The 21,711-nt window shown below is 39.7% G+C and overlaps 1 protein-coding gene across 2 annotated transcripts in view; it reads right to left on the reverse strand.

The window, feature by feature from the left end:
* Nucleotides 1-542: 542 nt before the first annotated feature.
* mtor (mechanistic target of rapamycin kinase) overlaps nt 543-21,711 on the reverse strand; it is a 95,730-nt gene continuing 74,561 nt past the window's right edge. Inside the window, exons 37-58 of one of the 2 annotated variants that reach the window (XM_031286197.2) lie at nt 18,824-18,939; nt 15,300-15,417; nt 14,230-14,427; nt 13,795-13,895; nt 13,499-13,595; nt 13,274-13,372; nt 13,033-13,155; nt 12,223-12,405; nt 11,416-11,550; nt 10,068-10,242; nt 8,469-8,604; nt 8,096-8,243; nt 5,903-6,025; nt 4,942-5,024; nt 4,772-4,844; nt 4,610-4,684; nt 3,456-3,591; nt 2,555-2,620; nt 2,388-2,468; nt 2,052-2,132; nt 1,444-1,549; nt 543-1,085 (exon numbers count right to left, since the gene is read on the reverse strand). In XM_031286197.2, coding sequence (XP_031142057.1) covers nt 1,070-1,085; nt 1,444-1,549; nt 2,052-2,132; nt 2,388-2,468; nt 2,555-2,620; nt 3,456-3,591; nt 4,610-4,684; nt 4,772-4,844; nt 4,942-5,024; nt 5,903-6,025; nt 8,096-8,243; nt 8,469-8,604; nt 10,068-10,242; nt 11,416-11,550; nt 12,223-12,405; nt 13,033-13,155; nt 13,274-13,372; nt 13,499-13,595; nt 13,795-13,895; nt 14,230-14,427; nt 15,300-15,417; nt 18,824-18,939 — 2,469 coding nt within the window. In that variant the 3' untranslated portion in view covers nt 543-1,069. Of the gene's footprint in view, nt 1,086-1,443; nt 1,550-2,051; nt 2,133-2,387; nt 2,469-2,554; nt 2,621-3,455; nt 3,592-4,609; nt 4,685-4,771; nt 4,845-4,941; nt 5,025-5,902; nt 6,026-8,095; nt 8,244-8,468; nt 8,605-10,067; nt 10,243-11,415; nt 11,551-12,222; nt 12,406-13,032; nt 13,156-13,273; nt 13,373-13,498; nt 13,596-13,794; nt 13,896-14,145; nt 14,428-15,299; nt 15,418-18,823; nt 18,940-21,711 lie in introns of both variants that reach the window. The other variant, XM_031286196.2, reaches the window with a different exon arrangement.

Genomic DNA, 21,711 nt, shown 5'->3' on the forward strand with positions numbered 1-21,711 from the left:
AATGGGCTGCTTTTTGTTGATCTGTAATCCTTAACTATCTATAAGTAATTAACCTTCAGAGGAGAATGCAGGAAAGAAATAAATGGAGAATGAGAGGGGGAATAGCAATGAGCACAAGTATAATAGAAGCTACCTTGCATTGACCAGATAACAGCCCAGGGAAACTAAATTAATAGTTGTCTCCCCTCCTGCCTCTGCAATTTGCTACATCTGATTCGGTTTTCGTTCTGTCAAGGACTGCATTTGAATCGAAAATCCAGATTATTTCTTTTTTTTTGTTCTGGTTTCAGATGAGAATCTAGTCTGATCTCATCATCTCTGGCCTGATGAGTGCATCCTTTCTCAAAGTATTTCCTGAAAAGATGAAGAAGGATCATATTAGGAGTCAGAGTGCCCTCTGTGGGCACTCAAAGAAAAACATGGGGAGCATTACACCCCTTTTTTTTTAATGGAGAAGATAGGCAAAAGATGAAAATGTCTACTACGTGTCTAATGCAACTAAAAGAGGTGTGTCCTGTCAAATGAACACAGTGCAGTCACAGTGGTATCTGTACAGAGTTTAATGGCACACAAATGCCCATACAGTACATTATGATCATTTCAAATCAAATTTGACTTCTATTTTGTCATGAGTAAACTTTAAAGAATGTTTAAGTTAGTTAAAGGCATACTATGTTATTGAAATTTGTCACATTAATACACAATGATACAAGAGACTAGTGGGTTTTTAATACAGTGTGTGAAGTAAGAAATGTCATAATTACAATATGGCCTCCGTAGAAAGCTTTAAGCAAGTGATTATGGTGGTATGGTTAAAAGCCAGGGAAGTCATTGGAAGTTAAATTATAATCACCAGGTAAAAACTGAGCTCTTAAGATACTCTCTAATGAACTTAAAACACGCCACTGGAAAATCGGATCATTACAATAACAAAAAGAATATCTTTTGCAAAGGCTCTGCACTGTCTTAAGTACATATTTCAGTGGATATCCATGTATTTGAGTACTTCTTCTTGGTTTACCAGTGAGAAAAAATGTCAAGTGTAACTTTGTCTGCCGGAGACGGTTCTTCACCAAAATGGACACCTGAAGAAAGAAAAAGTAATGACTCACTTAAGTCAAGCAAAGCCTCGATGCCTCTCATTCTACTTCATCTCCTGTACACCAGTGATGTAGTAATACACTCAAAAATGTGGGAAAATTACAAAATGATCTGCGAATGGGGTTATCATAAACAAGCATCATATAAACAAAAGCCAAATACACTTAAAAAAAATGTATGCAATAAACTTACATCACCATATTTAAGGTCAGCTTAAACAGTTTTTAGGTGGATTTCTGCTGCCCTACATCACTGGCCTAATTAAATTTGAAGGCAGAAAATACCAGACGCAAACAATTGTCTGGTAAAAAAACAGCAGCAAGCTGAAGCAGCAGTACTGACCATCCAATGTAGCACTGGCACAGGTTTTCATGTGAAGTGGCCTGCTTGATTAGGAGCTCCACTTGTGTTGCCACATCCAGTGTCTCATCATGAGAAAAGTCTCGACCTGCAGGGAACAAACTCTCATCAAAATACTAGACCTTTACCAGAAAATTCAATCTGGTCAGGCTTGAATCGCTTCCGTTTCAAGAACTTTAATCAGTGACACCGAGGTATTTTTAGGATTGACCAAGACCTGGCTACAGAAAAAGATGGGTTAGCCTACAGTATAATAACATGATTGAAGAAGGTAAAGTATGAGTCAAACTTCTGATAATTGGACATTTTTCTGTACAGCATTTCTGCTCTAAAACATTGCAGTCTTTGAGTGAATAAATATTTTACCACGTACTTATTTCACAATAAAGAATTTCACCTTTGTTTACATGGTAATTTACGATTTACATTTTTTTATTTACATTCGACCTGAGGAATTTTAACAATGATACAAAGATATCTGTATTTCCTGCAGAAGCTGGTGCGGAAAGATAGAATAAAAAGGACAAATAGCAGCTTTTTGTACAACTATATTTACCTTGGCAGCACTTGTTGAGTGCTGCAGAACTTACCTGTAAGTTTGTCTCTTACTCTGTTGATAATCTGAATGGCTTTCTTGTTGAGTGCCTCAGGTTGTACCAAACCGTCTCCAACTAAAAAAAATAAATAAATAAAAACACGCTGGCATCAACTACTAACAACTTAAGAAAAAGCAAGTGCTCTACACCAAGCTTCTTTGCAGCTCAAATCAATGTGAACTTAAGTGCTGCCTTACAATAGCACAGCAGTTGCACCAATCACTTATGACAGCAAGAGAGCTTAGTATTGTTGTAGTAGAACAAGCGGAGAAAAAAAACAAAAGGCTTCAACATTTAATCCATGGATGACAGAATGAGCTGGCAACTCACTGAAGGAGTGGATGGATTCAGGAACTGTGGTCCCTGGTTTCTTGTGTGTGGTCTCTCCAAGGTCTATTCCCTCAAGAGCCTCTGCAAAGGACACCGTCACACAGGTTCAAACACATTCTTACATTATTAGGTAGAAAACATGGCTACAGTTTGTACTGTAGACTCACCCACTGACTGTCCAGCAGTGTACGAGTCGGTCCTGGTGCGGGAGCGCTTGTTGCCTTTGGTGTTTGCTGTGGGTGAAACAGAAAAGGTGTGTGAGTGAGTCTTTTTTTCCCCCTCAACGTGACAATTACTGTACTATATTCTATTTTTCATCCATCACACAGAAAGCAGCAGCATTGTTCTGACCTTTATAAATGCAGAAGAATGAAGCTCTTTTCTAACCTTTACAAGTAGTTAAGGCTCTGATATTCACTGTAAACCAGATCTGGTTGAATTGTAGAAATAAATTAAGAGAAAAGAGAAAATGGGCCCACTAATGCATCCTGCAGACTCTGGGAGTAAGTCAGAAACTATAAATAGTTAAATTAAGTATTTTTTAAATAATTTTATAACGATTTAACAATTAATGATCAAAAGCTGTATTAAACTGAAAACACTGACTCTCATTTACAATAAGCTGTTGAACTCTAGCATGTGGATAAAATGCCTTGCTTAAGGCAACCTTGACAGTATTCGTTGATAGAGTGCCAGAGATATTCATTTACTTGAATTAACCAACGACCTTTAGATGTCTACACCACTTCAAGCATTTGGTTAATTTCTCTCCCAAATACGAGCCAAATAGATTTCCATTTTACTAGTGTACTAGTTTTACTAGTGAAAGCACTTTAGCTTTTTAGCCCCATCTGATTACTTGCAATGCTCCAAACTCTCAACCACTTCAAAAAAGGAGTTTGTAGAGTAATTTGCGCTGACTGTCGCAAAATGTATTTTTCTGGGCTGATCTTTTTCTCATTCTGTTTATTGTTATTGTCATGTGATGCTGTCGTGGTTATTTTTGTCTGTATTTTCAGTTGTGCGTGTTCCTTTCCTGAAGTTTTGACCATGCTGATGATCTCTTACTGTCCATGAGCCTCCAGTTGAGCAGCGGGTCGTAGACGAAGGCCTCCAGCACAGCCATGACACTGTCCCGGTGCTCCCTCAGCACCTCCATCACTGTGTGGCAGGTGATCCGGTAGTTACCGTCCAAGCCTGTCACCTGCCACACAATCAGATGGAAATGTTACTGATGAAAAAAATAAACTTTCATAACATCAGGTTAGGTTTCTGTCTTGTGTTTGTACATTAAAGATTTTTTTGGTAGTTAAGAGGAGGATCCAATCTGGTGTTTGAGGTTTTGTAGAGGTGCAACCTTTTTGTTTATATTTAGATCCTAGAATTTGGCTTTAAACCCCTTTTTAAACATAATTTAAGTTATTTAAGAGACAATACAACTTAAACCTCTTAAAATATTGAATTTTATTTCTTAATGCTTTGATGTGTAATGCTTTTTCTCATTTGCTCAATAAATACAAGGCACAGTGAGATATGACTTCTGATAAAATGCTGCACATTCGAAAAAGATTAATTATTATTCTGACTAAAACACGGAAGACACAGGAGGAAAAGCTCAGACAGGATTCGGTTTAGTTCCAGTAGTATGGGTAGGAGTATTTATAGCTTTAATGTGGGGGACTTTAACACTAAGAAAAAATAAAAACTCATTAAAAAAGAGTTTTTGACTTTCCAAGCTCAAGCGAACTAGCCTGGGAAAACCCTGACGAACGTCCGGCAAATTTGACATTGACAATTTCTGGCCAAGAGCCCATTCGAGCCCATTTCCAATTTTTCCAAATCGAGGCACCAATCACAACCATTGAGGCGGGCTTTACACGATGACGATAGCACAGTGACGGCAAGCACCTTTTTGTTTACATTCAACATGACGGCCACCGTAGCGCAGCAACCCGATGCCGCTGCTCCGTCACCCGGATCGTTGGTCTGATTGGTTGAAGGACTATCCAATTGCGCCCAGAGGCATTTGAGCGGCATCCGTTGGTGACGCCCCTTTGGAAATGAGCTGTGAATGAAGCTTGCCCAGACCCACTCTCAGTTACAACCAGGCTAGAAGCGATACACTCCTGCGGTTGCTTTAAGCTATCCCACACGCAGTAATACTAACACGCTGTTGTGTTTAGTGTGTTTATCACAGCATAAGATGCCGCAGAGATGCATACCTCCATGGCGTTGGTCAGCATCCTCGTCAGTCTGAATGGGATCTTTTCAGGGAACTTCTCTCTGGTCATGGCGACCTGTTGTATGTTGTAATAAGGGTCAGTCTCGGATAAATGAAAAAAAATAATCTGTGGATAACGTTTTGAAAGAAAATCTCCTCTTACCTCAAAACAGTCTCCAAAGTCAATGTGGAGGATCTTGCCGCTTAACCGATCTAACATCAAGTTGGATGGATGCCTGGAGAATAGAAACAGGATAACTGTCATTATTATTATTCTTCTAACAATGTGTTGGAAATAATGAAAGACTTCAACCTTTTGGCTGAGAAACTCACCTGTCACCCAGTCCGAGGATGTAGCCCACCATGGACATCACAGCCAGGGAGCGTGTGTAATTGGTCCTCCTGTCGAACCACACCTGGAGGAGAGACAACATCTGCATTATGAGAGCTCTTCTAGTAAATGGCACAGAAATCTCTGGCGGGCAGCTTGATACAACTTTCCAGACACTTGAACATGCAGAACATCAGGAACACAAGGTACTAATGTTCCTAAAAATGTATTCAATTTGAAGGTTTGTTAAGTCCTGCTAAGTCAGTGGTTTGAAAGTAGGACACACAACCCAGAAAAAAGATTCTTCTTTTATTTAAATTCTACTGTATTTACCTAAAATATTTAGAAAAGTGAGAGACTGGATTAGGGGTGGGAATCACCAGAGGCCTCACGATACGATATCATCACGATACTTATGTCACGATACAATATTATTGCAATTTTAAACATATTGCAATAATCTGCAATATATTGCAATTTATGACGTTTTTTTCAACTTAAATTTTTTTCCCCAATTTCAAACAATGTCCCAAAAAGGAAACTTTGTCAACATCTGTTTTATCTAAAAAGATACATTTCTTTGTTTGTTCATCTCACTTCAATTTTATTGCTGCAAAATGGGATTGTCAAGTGGACAACTGACCAACACATGTATAATAAAATATCGATACTTGGCGTCTGTGTATCGATACAGTATTGCCACGGAAAAATATCACGATACTATGCTGTAGCGATTTCCCCCCCCCCCCCACCCCTAGACTGGATACTCACTATGTTCCCTCTGCCAGTCCAGCCTCTTGGAAAAATGTCAATGCATGGATCTGTATGCTATCTTTTCTATCACTGAACACTCTTGACATTTTACCCCAGAAGCACTGAAATGTGAGGATGGATGCTGAAAAGATCAAGTGCGCTCAATCATCGTCCTCTGTGCTGACAGAGTAAAGAGGCAGAGTTTCTCACCTCAGAGCTGGGGCTCTTCAGCCACAAGAGCTTGGCCAGGTCGTCTCCAGCCGTGTTGTTGACGGCGTGTTCAAACACCTCCACCTTCTCCATCAGTGTCAGGTGGTCGTAGTCTGGGGCCATCTGAAATACACAAAGCCCATTACAAAAGCACACTTCAAATGTGAATAAATATATCATGCAGCGAGTTTAGACAAGTTAAATTCAAGAATCATTAATGCCAGTTACAAGGGAACGATACTGGATTTTGCATTTCAAATGAAAAGTCAAACAACTTTATGGTGCATAAATATGAGGCTGCCAGAGAGCACTGAAAAACATTTAAAGACTCCTCAAAGTGAATGGAAGAGCTCAAGGAATGTATTAAAAAGGATGATTCATTTTTTTAACCTGATATGCTTTTGGAAGGTTAGTATATTATTTTGTGAATTTAAGATCAATTATGTTGACAGACTCTTCATACCGAATGTTTACTGCGTTGATACCTACTACAGTAAAATAAAAATGAATTCAAGTGATGGATATATTGGCGGAAGTAATAACACTTTAAGTTTAAATGAACTATAAAGTTTTTGGGTTTAGAAAGAAACAGTGAAACTCCAAAAAACTACAATCTATCATTGTCTCCCTCTCCCATCTTCTTCATGTTTTATCTAAAACTGATTAATGGCCTGGCTGACTGACTGGTCAGCTTAATATCTTGCCATTTAGAATGCTTAAACTGAATGCAACGTATAATTAATAACGCTATTAGTCAGTTGAAAATCAAATTCATCTTCATGACATTTAAAACATGCCAGCAAAAAAACAAAAGTGTGTACATGGCCAATTTGTTCTCACATCTGAGTGAATTTAACATGTCCCAACTCCACAGGACACGGATTCAATTGGTTCAATCCCTGTTTTATTTTATTTTATTTTTATAAATATTTATAAAATATTTTTTTATTTTTTTATTTTATTCTGTGATTACAGCAACTGACAGAGGGGCTGAGAGTGAGTGACATTTCCTGCTTGTCTGGTCACAGTCAGTCATCCTGTTGACCAGTAAATCATTTCACAATTGGACAAGATGTCATCATCCTATTTTGGACCAATTGCACTTGATCTCCAGCCCTCAGCCTTTCTCCCGTAGCCTTGATATTTCTTCTTCAGTGTACAGTTTTCAATCAAACCACTCTCTGTAAGCATTTCGCACAGCGAATGTCAGGGTCTTAACCCGCTCTGTCTCTGCCAAATGTCAACCAAGGTGATCGATTTCCCCAAAGGTTTAAGAAACCCATTTCAAAATAATTTATGATTCTTACGGGTAAATATCCTATTCACTGTATTAAATAGCGAGTTAGCACTCATTCCCTTTTTTGGAATAATAAAGTTTACTTAAATAAAGTTTAACTTGATTTTCAAATATTTTTCTCAGCACTAACAAAAATCTACTCTAGTAAAATTGCAAGAAAGATTTGTGGACACATATCTCATTTCTTGTTGTTTTGATTTATGCCCCTTATTGTTGAAGTCTCTGCTCCTATTTGTGTTTTTGTTTCTTATCTATGCCTAGTTAATAATTGCACTACTAAAAATTCAATAAAAACGTTGTTGAAAACAAAACAAAAAAAGGCCTTTTACAACAAAACTTAAAAAAAATTAAAATATGTAATCCGATGCACTTTCATTTCTTGTAGTGACATTTTAGTGAGGAAGATTATGTACAGTATGTGTGTGCTCTCTATGCCTAATTGAGCATTTCTGAGGCAGAGATATCTAGTTAATTCATGACAATTAAGCACCTGTGAATGTGTTGTCATTAAAGAGTAATGAAAAAAGACGCTTCCTCAGCTTTGATGAATCTATTTAGTATTTAGTGTGGATGCTTTATATGAAAATAACAAATTTACATACATTTCATGAATTAAACACCTGTTGGCACAAAACAGTGAATAACATCCAAGGACATATGCTCATTTACATACACACACGTATTTAATAACATAACATAATTCAAATCCGTCCTGGGAATGCACTGTAATTGTTTCACACATGTTGCTAGGTGAGTTAACTGAGATTTAAACGGAGAAAACTGTGCTCCAATAATGTAAACAAACATGTGTAGGCAGGAAAAGCATATGCGGTCTGTTTGCGGTTATTAAAAGGCAGAAAGGAGAAACCTAATGGTTGATGTTAGTGGTTCCTCACCCTGAGCATGATGCGATGTTCAATGTTGAGCAAAATCTTTTTCTTCTCTCTGTAGTCTCTGATGAGGGCATGCAGGGTGTCACAGTGGGGCACCCAGCCAATCAGGCCTGAGTTGGTGGATAGGGGGATCACTGCGTAGCGCTGAATGCTGGTGAATGCAACATACAGCAATAACAATCACAAACAAACGCACAATTCATTGTCAAGGCTTCAATACCTTTTTTAACTTCATGTCCACAACTGTGAGAGTATGAAAGTGTGTGTGCTCAAGACGTGAGAAACGTACCATACCTCAGACTGTGTGTGTGTGTGTGTGTGTGTGTGTGTGTGTGTGTGTGTGTGTGTGTGTGTGTGTGTAAACATGTGTATCTACCTGAGGTTCTTGCGTAAGGACGCAGGGTCATTGGCCAGAAGTGTGTTGACCAGACCAAACAGCTGCATAACTCTCTCATCCTGCCTCAGGTCCTCATGGCCCTTCAACAGGAACATGAACTCATGGCCATTGCTGCCTGTAGAGGGCGCCACAAACAAACAAAAACTGCTGAGGCATTGCATAAGGAACATTATATGGTTGGATTTGGCACTACTGGCTGTTTTCTCCAGGGTGCTCGCCTGCTGCTGTGCAGCTGCATCTCCATTACCTTCGCCTGAAGCAATGTCTCGGAAGTTTGAGCAGGCAATAAGTGATTTCATGTGAACCCATATTAAATCACTTTTATAGTAAGCTTTGTCCCAATAATCCCTCACTTAATGGTCAACCTCGGTTTGGAATGGCACTCCAAAGAGACAGATATGAGGGGTTGTGTTATAATCACTCTGTCATGGAAAAGAACCCCACAGAACAAACACATGGCTTTATAAATGCATACTGAAAGTACCTTGTGAAGTTCACATGCAGTTCTGTTGACTGCGGCAACTGGAAAATATGTATCTATGACCTGGATGAACTGTGCCGTCAACTCAATCCTCTTATGCAGAAGTAAGTAAGTAAGTAAGTTTTCAGCATGACAGTGAGGAAAATGTATTTAACTCTGAAGTACATATGATGTCACTTATCTAATTGTTCCACTATCTTATACTGTCCTCAGTATTCTCAACAGACCACATCACAATGATTTCACTGTAATTATCATACTACCTCTAATGGAGTTAACTGATTCTTCCAGTGGAACGAGTAAGACAGAGTCCTCAGTCTGCTCCTAATGACAATCCCAGTAAGCAATGTATTGTGTGTCACTAGGGGGACAGAGCGCTGACAGTAAATCTAAGCAGCCTGCAGTGGGTGACAGGTCTTAATCTGAAGTCTTGCTCCAGAGGTCAGTTGATTTATTGGCTGTAATCTTTTACAGAGTACGTTGTGTAACACTGATGGGATACATCAGAACAAGGTATCACATTGTGCAGTGGAAAAGTGAAGTAGGGTGAACCATTTGTGATTGATAATCTGAGGATATCGCTTCAAGACAAGGTGACTTTACAGTGCTGTACCATTTTAGAAGAACTTCGGTCTTGTATTTTACATCAAAAAGCCGAGTAGGGGATAAAATGTCAGAATTATTTATTTCTGTATTCAAATGAATGCCAATGGAACGGTGTTGGAAGAGGTTTCCTGACAAATGCACAATTTCTCTCGGGATAGAATCTGAAAAACAATACATGACTCATGACATGAGCTCCCCGGCTATTGAGTTTTTTAAAAAGTAGTTCTTTGTGTGTGGTGGGATTCATTATGGTATTAAGTTAATCACAGGTTTAACACAAGACTTTGCCATGACTGATAAATTCAAAATGAATAGTGGTCTTGGAGCTGTTGGTGTTTGGGTAAAGATTCTATTAATATTGAATTTTCAATAATGCGATGGCCCACGCCTGCTGAAAGCATACAACTCTGACTTCAGATATTGTTTAATTCATTTTCCTAATATAATGGGTTCAGAGCCACAAGGCCTGTGCAATTTTCTCCTAATCTTACCCATGATGGTGAGTTTGCGTGGGCGCTGCTTGGAGGTGATGACCTGCAGGGAGGCGGCGATGGACTGGATGCGGATGATAGGCTGGTTGGGATCATAAGTGCCTGGTACTGCCAGCTCCAGGTCCCGGCACATCAGCAGCTTTGGAGACACATATTGTAGCTCCAGGGAGGTCAGCTGCATGGAAAGTTGATGAGGTGGGAAGAGGCAATTAGTTTGTAAGTCTGATGTGTAAAAAAAAAAGAAAAAAAAAAAAAGAAGAAAAATAAACTAAACCTGCACTGCACTGGCAAAACGGCTCCTGTCAACAGTGCCTTATGTTACAGACATTGGTTGTTTTAAGTTGTTTAGTAAATCACTCTGTGTGTCTATCATAAATGCATTCTCTGCTTGTTTGCATTCAACCATCAGTGATTTAAACGGCATTAAAGGCAAATTCTGAATGTTGATGTATGGTTGCCTTATCACAGCCTCAACCTGCTCTAGGTCTGCCATTTGGATGCATTATGGAGAGTGTTTATTTCTATGTTAATGCCCAGAGGAGGAATAAAATGCTCCCAGCATGTTATTATGTTGCTGTATGTATTTCATGCTGCTTACTGTAATGTCACAGCAGGGAGCTTCCCTGACAGCAGGACCATGCCACAATGTCAAATAGTGTTGCCATCTCCATTTGCTATGTGAAATGAGGGAGCTCCTGAAAGAACTGTTTTTAGTGTTATTCTGCAACAACGCAATGATTTCTGCGAGGAACGACTATCAGTTTCATTTCATCTTCACTGCAGAAGCAACAAGACCTGGTAAGCCATTTACTCAGAGGGCGTTTGTAAGAGTATTTAGCTACTACGTATATTGGAATCTTCGGTGAAGGACAAAGTAGTTTAATTATCAAGAAAACGGCTGTCTGCTACTGGCTACTGAGTGCATGATATTAAAAGGAGTGGTGCTACTCTATGATCTTCTGCCATTCCTCTTTGACTTCATCATCACTCTGTCTCATCACATATTTCAACATCTTTCAACACTATTTTTGGCATCTTGTTTGATGACTTCACCCAGAAAGGGAAGAATGAAAGAAGTCCCTTGTTTCTCTATCATTATCTTCTAATATATGCCACTTTACATGACTAAGACAGAATCAGGACATGAAAGGCAAAAATATATTGTATCTCATCACATCTGATAAGATATTGGAATGGACATAGGAATGCAGAACTAGTAGGATGTCAGCTCTAATTTTCCCAGGAGCCTTAAGAGTATTACGTCCATGTACATACAGTAATCGCAGAATGAGGTTTATACGAAACTAGTACAACATATTCAGTGCAGTGACTCTATAGTTTCACTCACCTGTGGCAGCTGTTTGGAGATACGTCTAAATACATGGTAGTAAAGGTCCCAGGCCTGCGTCAGGTCTTTCACGTTTCCGGACCGCATGTACTTCCTGCACCAGTCCTGAGCCTCCATCAAGTCCCTGCCGTAAGCCTGTAGAATGGAGTAAGACAAACACACTCTGTCCCTGTCCAATGACTCATTCAATTAAACAAATATGGTTTGCCACAGCAGGACTATAAAACTGAATGTCAAGGCAATAAACATTACTGTTCCAACTTGATTAATCCAGGATTTCAGTAAGTATTTTGTTTTTAATAGCGCACATCTGCATCGGCAGCCTGAGTGGAAACATCTGAACAGAGAGCCTGGGTCACTGGCATGACTTATGGCTGTGAAGTCAGTAGTCCTGTGTACAAACTCACACTTAATTTGTGGTGATTAAATAAACAGAGTTAATTTTACAATGCCTACAAAAATATGAACCCATTGTTTAACAGATTTGATTTAATGACGCTTTTTTGACACTAATCAACAGAAAGATATCTAATAACGGATGTAATTCAAGTACATATATTAAGCCCATTATTTTTTCCAGCGCTCAGGAAGTAAATGTTCCTTTAGTGAATTTGTATTCGAGTTTCCACTGAATGTCACAACGAAAGATTAAAAAAACCACAGCCTAATTTGTGGTTTAATTTTTGCACACAACAAGACTGCCGTGCAACTTTTAATCTATGTTGGACAGAAGACATGAAGACGCTTTAGTTTGTGGTGTTGCACAAAACAAGACTAAAGTCAACCCCAATATGGGATGGCACGCACCTGGTTAAAAGAGGTCTCTTTGAGGGTCTGTGGTCCCCTCTCCATCATGGCATGTAGAGGCTCCAGCACAGCAAACATGCCCTTGACGTTGCGCTCACCAAAGTAAAGACGTGACGCCTCTTCAAGGCCCTCGTGCCACATCTCGTGCCACAAGATGGCCACTCTGATAAGCTCTTCACTCACCTGGATGAAGAAAAACAAAGATGAAAAGGTCAGACTGTTTTCTGATACTGCCCCTTAAACCTCAGAGGTATAAGATATCAGGCACCTGGTCTTCATGGATAATACAGTATCTACATTTTTGATTACTTTAAGCTTTCTAGATAACAAATATGACATTTCTAAAGAAAAAAGGAGAAAAACTAGTTCAAGCCTCTGATCCCTCAGACAACAGACAACACATCAGTGCAACCCAGAAAGCACAAATACCTGCAATGCAGCAGTGGCAGGACTTAATTTATTCTTTTCAGAGCCTTTTGACAGTACCGTATACAGTAGTGGCAATGGAAGCAGTTGAGATTTTCTGATTCAGATTGACAGATATTTCTACTGCAACTTTCTTTTTTTTAATCGGACCAAAGACTAAACTTGAATGTGGGAGAAAAATAAGGAGACAAGGAAGAGGAGCTCTTGCTCTAATAATTCATGTCAGGATAGGTAAAAAAAAAACAAAAAAACAAAAAAAAAAAAAAACATTCTTGGTTAATTGATCCACAGTTACAACAGACAAACAAAAGTTCCAATTTTACCCACAAGAACAAACCTTTTCAAATTTAAGGATGATAAATAGAAACAATTAAATCTCTGTACCATGATGGCCTGCTGAACCAGAGTGTTGCAGTGTTCACACATGTTCTTCAGGATCTTGTTAGCAGCATTGTGGCGGGCTGTTGTGGTGGACTTGGAGGCCACAGTCAGCGGGTAGATCAAAGCCTGGAGGGGAACACAGAACAATCCAACAATCTCTGACAGTACTTCTTTGAGTTACCATAGCAAATGTGTTCTTGGTTCTGTTGTGAAACAACATCAGCAGTAGCGTGAGCAGACATACTTGGGGATGATACCGTCCGATGTCTGTTAGCAGCTGGTGGATGAGGCGACCCACCAGGGCTCGAGGAGTGTCAATTCGAGCTATGAGCTGAGGGATCACCTGCACAGGCAGAATGATAATGATAACGAAATAAAAACTCAGTAACCAGTGAAATATAACATTTAGTGTGTGTGTGTGTGTGTGTGTGTGTGTGTGTGTGTGCGCGTGCGTGCGTGCATGTTTTACCTGGAGCCAGGTGTCTATTTGAATGGTCTTGATACCCTCCACCAGGGCTTCGTTCACCTCAGGCCAATGACCGTAGTCAAACCACAGAGTCAGAACCCTGAACGATACAAACAATAAAAGACTAAATTAAATCTAAATCTTTTCTTGCCTGATTATTAAGGATAATGACATCACAATCAACCACTAGAGGTCCTCCTATCCCCACACAACACGTCTGCTGGGTGCCCATGAATATGGGTACTGTTTGGTTGTTTGTTTGGACTACTTGCCCAATGTGTGTTAGTCATTTAACACACCTTAGTGTGTCCTGCAGGTTATTGCCTCTGGACAGGGAAATGGAGCGGAAGAAACCTTGAACAGCAGGAACTGTGTAGAGGAGCAACGTCTTTGAGAGGTCCTGTGGAGGGACAGCACACGGCAGATGCTTTTTAATGCAAAAAAATAAAAAAAAAATAAAAAGCTATATTGGAGAACATACAGCACTGTTGGTGTTGACTGTACGTGGGGATGGCAAGGTCTGGACAGTCATTGTCATTTTTCTATCATTACCGGAGACAGCAAACATTATGCAAAATTTGATAGAATTTTTGCAGTGTATTTTTGTTGTTGTATCTTTAAAATTATGCTTTCTGAGTAATTGTTTCTACCTTGGTTGGACTGGGAGAAGAGGAGAACACTGAATGGCCGATGAGGATGGGTGTGTAGAGGGCTTCATTCTCTGTGACTCTCACCTCATTGACCTTTTTCTGGCCGGGTGAGGGCACAGGACTGTGGTCAGTGCTGTCGACCTCGCTGTCGCTGTTGCTGGCTTCACTATTAGCACTGGCACCACTAGCGTGTCGCAGCTTCTTCTTCTCGTCACGTCCTTGGTTCTGGTGTTTGTAGTGCAGCACTGCCTCAAAGTTCATTACCGCCCAGGCATGCCAAGCCTGCAGAAAGATGGTACAAACTGAGTGAAACTGGATTTCTAAGAAGAGGTAACTGGAAATGACTTGCACGTTTGTTCATGATGAAATTTTCCAGTTTACTGAGGGACAGATATCTCCCAGCGGGCTGTAATTATTCTCATCCAAACATTCAACTGATCCAAAGAGTTGCCGTTGGTGAGGATGGATGGGGAGAGGGGTATGTGGATATCATGACATCTCTGTAGCCTGCAGCACAGGCATGGACAAGAAAAGGCAGAGTTGTTCCCAGCTCTTCCATCACCTCATATCTCTAATCAGGGTTTCTACAGGTTTCACCAAGTCAAAGTTAAGACTTTTTAAGACCAAGATGAATGAAATTTAAGACCTATATCACGACATAAAAAAATAAATAATCAGATGTCAAAAAAAATAATAAAATAAAAATTATAAAAAATAAAAAAAACATTCTAAAGCGCTGCAGGAACATTTCAATGAGCATTAGAGGTAGTGTGACATTGACGTAGGAAAATTAAGACCTGTTAAAAAATTATTTAAGACCTAGAACACAATACTTCAGCAAATGTAAGACTTTTTAAGGCCTAAAATTTTGATTTTGAAATTTTAGACTTTTTAAGACACCGCGGAAACCCTGTCTAATGCATCAGAAGAGGCACATATAACAATATGATGAGCAAAATCAATGAGCCGTGGACAGACAAAAAACAAAAACTAAACAATGTTATGACATGTTTTGTACAAGGGCAATACAATGGGTTCTAAGGTTTTCCTGGTGACACATTAGTGTCATGGCAACCTCCTGCCGACAAAGCTGGGATTTTACTGCGGGCAGAGAGTCAAAAGTGAAAGGTTAGAGTTAAAAGGGAGATACTGACCTTGTACCAGTTGCGGTCATGCTCAGTGGAGTGGTTGTAATACTGCAGAACCTTGGGGATGGTGCTCTCGTTGATGCCCTGCAGACTGAGCTGCCACTCTCCCAGCTTCAAGAAACATCTACATAAAAGGAAAAATGATCATTTAAATGCCCGCTTTTCATCCCACCAAAATATTATTTAACATTTCTACTTGCCCAACCTGGTGTAGCATAGGTTATTTGACTTATTAGTCTCCAACCAACATGTATAAAGCTGCACCCTAACAATGAAGTGGTACCCAATCAATGAAGCTCCGATTACAAACACTTGAAATGTATTCTGTAAATAATAAAAACACTAACTGACATTTTCTGCCGATCACAAGAAAAACAATTTTGAGACCATAAAAGTTACCGAGGTCAGAGTGCAATGTTGTAAATAGAAGCTCTGCAGTAACTTATTCAATGACTACATGACAACATTAGCAAAGAGGAAATAAAGGCTCAAGTCACAAAGAAACATTACCATGAGTTTACAACCATGCCTATGTTGTTATTGCTTATAGAGTATGCAGTGACATTCAGTACATCCCAAGGGCAGTCCATTACAATGGAGTGAGATAATGATACAAGACTTGGATATCATGCAGGCATTCATCAAAAGTATCACTATTGATAGCAGCAGTGCATTTATGTGCTCTAAGGTTCTCAGATCACATCTAGAGATTTTCAATTATCCAATCCACTTTTCCTTTAATTTAACTCAACAGTGAGTTCTGTGGCATCCATGTGGAGGACCAATTCATCACCCTCACAAACACAGATGCTTACAGGCAAATAGTCAAACTAGTTGTGTTTGGCAGGGGCTAAGACATACAAACAACTACTTGCCAGCAACTGGCAAGCACTGTATCGTCGACCCATCCACCAGCAGTCTGAATACTGTTTGCAGAGCAACTCCAATAAGCTGTCTTTCAGGATTACGTAATTTCTTCTGAGTGCTTTTCCATGCGAGCGTACAGTTTGGGTTAGACGTGTTAAGGGTTATACTTTTGGGGGAGAAGCAGGAGGAGCATAGGGTGTTTGGGGACATTGAAACATGTTTTTTGTTGTTGTTTTTTTTTTTGGAAAGGAGAAACCAGGGTTATTAATCTTAAGTAAAATAGCAGTGACATTACACTTGATTCTTTGGAGAGAGAGTGGAGGCATCCATGTGATTGTATGTCTGACTGAGCAGTCTAGGTGTGCTCCATACCACACAGCCGACCTGTATTCACGAAAGTGTGTCAGCACGTCTGGAGAGGACGCGTCCTGACTGACATTATACAGGTGTTTTCCCCAACATGCATTCCTCAGACAGACAGAGTCACTGTCTGAAAGATGCAAAAGTGAAAAAGCCCCTTCTGCCTGTTGTCACGCTTGTGTGTTGTCATGTATGATTTATGAGATGGGGGGTGCACATGACTGGTGTGTGTTTGTGCACAAGGCCAGGTGAGACGACTGTATGATTTACTGTACATAGGAGTATACCCGTCTGCTTCCAGGTTGCACCCCTTGCTTGTTTTGAGTCGTTTGACCAACACGATACACAATGCAGTGCAGTCAAATTGAAAAAGTAATTGTTCTCTCTCCTGCGCAAGCAAGCAGCCAACATTCAAACCTAAATGAGACCGCTTTAGATATCCTCCTCAAATATTTCCATGAGCCCACAAGAGCATGCAAACTTCTGACTTTGAAGTCATTCCAAGCCATTTTGGGAGATACGAAACTTTCCATTCTCTAATCCCCTAAATCAGCGTTATTTAAATGTAACCTTTTCCAAAAATCTGGTGTTGTGTTGGCAACTGCTTGAAACAGACTTCACACTGCATCGTATGCCACAAGGAGGTGAGTTGATGATAGTGGAAAGGTGCCAGGGCTGTTGATGAGAGCTGAAGATCACAACACCCAGTCAAAGATGTGTAGGTGCAAACCAGCCACACAGTGGAAGAGACACACCTGGTCTGTTATACCTGTAGGCACTGTGCCATGTTTGGGTTGTGATAAGTAGCTGTGTTTGACAAACTGCCAAAAGGGATTGTTTTATTGACAGGTTTGAGGTGAGACATTCAGAGAATTTGGACAGCTTTGAAAAAGACCACAATACAAGACGCCAATGAACTGGTAAAAAAGGTGGTATGCCAGATCAGGTCATGCTCATGAAAAACAAGCAGAACACACTGTTCACGACCCTGTGTTTACAACACAAGGACAGAAAATACATGACGTTACTTCAGCATGTTGCTTTTTGTTTTCTCAATTGTGCTGGAGTGGGTGTATAGAGGCTGGCACAGAGGTAGTTCTGAGATTAAATACTACTGAACCACATCTAAATGCATAATGACACAATGGCATTACTTTGTGTGAATTTGACTTTCCCTAAGAAGCTTCACTAGTGATATGTACCAAAAAACGAAAGTCATGGAGTCAACCTTATTTGTGCATCCATCTGAAGAGATAAAATTGGAGTTTTCTTCAAAGCATGCAGTGTTTTCAATTTATCTTGTACTGGTTAAAGCCAATTCATTATTTGCTTGATTTATATTACATGTAATGCAATAAGCAGACTTTACATGTAAAGCTACTACATTTAAGTTTCAACATTTAATTTGATGATTTTTGCTCCCCTCCTTCTATCCTTCTTGAATATAATTACTATCACCTTTCTTTAAATGGTTACATTTCTATGTTAGGTTAGCAGTTAAAAGCAGCCGGTGCTGAGAACTGTTCACAAAAACCTATCCTCCAAAGAAGAGCATCTCCATTATTTGTCTACATTCACCTACTCCACTCATACATGCTACTTCTGAACCTAGCCTACATGACTGATATCCAATTACATTTACTTTATGGCAACATAGTTTATAGATGTCACTTGGCTCTGTTAAAATGTATTTGACCACAATGTTGTACAGGTTGTACTGATCAGTCTCTGGCACGCCCGGATGAGGAATCAAGAAATAATGTCAAAACTACTTTGTAGTAATATATAACTCAAAGCATCAAGATATCAGACTGAGACAATTATCTGTTTTCTTACCAGTTTTCCTACCAGTCTACTGAATACAGTACTTGAATACGTTTTCAAGTAAGCCTTTGATGGAGATCAGATCATAGCTATAATTTGTTTTGCACTTTAATGTTTACTCATATTTTGCAAGTTATCTTAATGAAATGACATGCATTTTGGACCATCCGTCATTAAAAATGAAAATGTCTGCAAGCTGGGTATGTAGACACTTGATATCCACCATAGGCCTTTTTCACAGCAGAAAGTTTGACTTGTTATAGTAAGAAAAGCACATGTTACTAATAGCATTAACAGTGAGCCAGCATGCACAATACCAGGACACTGAAACTGAAGCCGCTAAATGGAATTCAGCCATCATTAATTTTATTATTTACACCTGTGCTTTCCCTACTGTGACATGGGAAAAAGTTTTCTGTGAAAAAGGCTCATTAGGTGGTGAGCTGCTGCTGCTACTGTGCTTACAGAAAAGTACAGACCTGGCCATCAGTTTGTGGAGCTCCAGCTTATGCTGTTGGTCCTCAGCTGCGATGGCGTGTTGGGCTTGCTGCTGCATCCCTTGCACAAAGTGCTGCATGTGCTGGAAGGCATCAATCTGGAGAGATAAAAAACAAATACCAACGGCAGGTAAAGACTCTGTGTCATTTAGAGCAAGACGCTTGTCTGTTTTGGTCCTTTCTGAAACCCCTTTGAATTAAATACAAGCAAGTGATTTGTGATAAACAGTGAACCGATTGTGCTAAATTCACTAGCAAAATGATATACTATATTTATCTACCTGTCTTGATAGAAGTGGCACAACTACATGTTGTCATTTGGTTACGGCTCCTACAGAGCCGACTGTCCAGTCTAATGCAGTCAAGCCCAACAACGAGCATTCTTTTCTGTCCATATCAGTGTTTCTGGACTCACCAGTGGCTCACCGGGAAAAATCCTCTGCTGTCATGGTTACACTGTTTTGTATTACTTGAACTTACATTACCTTTATTATGACTGTGACATGATGTCTGATCTGAATAAATTAGAGGCAACCTGTACTACATGCCATGCAGCTTGCACAGATTTGGGATTTGGGAAGTTCTATCATGTATGATTACCCTTTACAATGATATATCAGGAATAAAATTAGAAAAATGAAAAATGAAGAATTTGTCTGTACCAGAAACTGCTCAGGCTCTGATTTGTAGGTGCTTTACTTCTTATCATTAGCCCTGATAGATGACCCACTATTGCATGGTTTTCCCTCAATAGCACCCCATTAATGGCAAGTATGATTAGTGAACAATGGATATGTCCTTTCCAGCTGTGTATGTGTGTGTGTGTGTGTGTGTGTGTGTGTGTGTGTGTGTTTATATATTCTGATTTGTCTGGTGAGCAGTGCAGCTGGCTCGTGCAACAGCAACGCTTACGCTCACGCTTACCTAAGTCCCCTAATGAGAGCTGCACTCTGGAGCCACAAACACTATTCAACACCTGGCAATAAATGTGGGTGTGTTTATGTGCGTTAAGGGGTGTATATACCGTATGTGAATAGGCGTGTGTGTGTGTGTGTGTGTGTGTGTGTGTGTGTGTGTGTGTGTGTGTGTGTGTGTGTGTGTGTGTGTGAGAGATGAGTGCACGGTAGACAAATGGCACAGGGCAGAGCGCTTCAATCCCAGGCTGCTCTGATGACATGTACTTTGAAACCTACAGTATAATCTTAGGTCACCACTGCTGGTAGTTGGAAGTTTGGCGGGTGTTTTTGTGCCGAATGCTCTGCCGCAGAAAGCACTAATCGTTCAGAACAAAACACTAACATTTATGAGTACTAGTATTAAGTGAGGCTTACTTCACGCACTGTTGCCATGGATAAAAAAGATTAATGACAACAACATAAACAGTTGAGTTAGTTTTACTGATCGACTCAGGCTTTTATCCAAGAAGATGTAAACGTCTCAGAAGTTACACAAGAATGAGTCCCTAAATGTAATGGAATGGCTTCGAATGGCGACCAAAAACGCTTGTCTTTTACTGTGAACATTTACTGTTCAATATGTTGCAGTTTTACAAACAAGAAAGTGAACAACTTAAGCTTGACGGACATGTTTTGCATCTAGCGTCTCACGTTCATCTCAGTAAGCTAGCAAGTCGAGATGCACCGATTGACTGGCTGGTGACCGGAATTGGCCGATTTTCACGTGATCGGCCACAGACGCGTAACTATCTGTATACATTTTAACATCAATGTACGCTGTAACGATTTTTCACTATAAAGTCGCTGAAAGCTGCTGCTGTTTCAATCCTGTCGGCTCCCTGCAGCGGGCGGGGCTGCTGCTCCGTTCCCCCCGCGAATGACGAGCGCACGCGCGCACACGCGCGCACACACACGCACGCACGCACGCACGCACTTAATATTACAGCCAGTGCTCATTACATTGTCAAAAGAAGGGTGGTTAAATGTTATGCTTCAAGTTTACTGTGAATTTTAACCAATACAAATTAAAAATGGATTTCTTTTATTATTATTATTATTATTATTATTATTATTATTATTATTATTATTATTATTATTATTATTATTATTATGTTTACTTAACATATGCTATTTATAGCTTCAATTTTATGTTTTTATATTATTTATGTTATGTTTTTTTGTTTTTCCTAAGGCTTTTTATCTAAAGAGAACCTACTACACTAAATATAAATCTTTCTATGTGGAACTATTATTATATAACAGTTACCTCATTTTTAATAATCACAAAACACCTTTGAGATCCTGGTGGGACTGATTAATTAAGTTTGACTATACAATCACAAGGCTGGTAGCAATTTCAATTTTCTTTTTTACAGATGTAATTTGTTGGTGTTAATGTTTCTCAGGCTGTTTCCCCGATAATGTTAAATTAATTAGCCGTTTATGTCACTTATGTTCCAGTAATTTAAACCCTCCCTATCTGGCATATTTAAAACTCTGATTGTTGCCTAATGTTGCACTAAAAACTTCCAAATACAAGTAATAACCATCAGAACTCTTTAAAAGCTGATATGTTGCCCTTTGCTGTTCATCCTTAAAAAGCACTACCTGTACTTTTGTCACGTATGATGACATTCACAGTATATGCAGCTGATTCAGAACGCTGCTGCTCGAGGCCTCACTAACACCAAGAAAGTGGATCACATCACTCCAGTTCTGAAGTCTTTACACTGGCTTCCAGTGCCTCAAAGAATTGATTTCAAAATACTTTTGCTGGTTTATAAATCACTAAACGGTTTAGGGCCAAAATACATTTCTGATCTGCTGCTACACTATGACCCACCCAGACCTCTCAGGTCATCTGGGACAGGTCTGCTTGTTGTCCCCAGAGTCAGAACTAAACAGGGGGAAGCA

Source organism: Sander lucioperca, chromosome 12, assembly GCF_008315115.2.
Source record: "Sander lucioperca isolate FBNREF2018 chromosome 12, SLUC_FBN_1.2, whole genome shotgun sequence".
NCBI lineage: Eukaryota > Metazoa > Chordata > Actinopteri > Perciformes > Percidae > Sander > Sander lucioperca.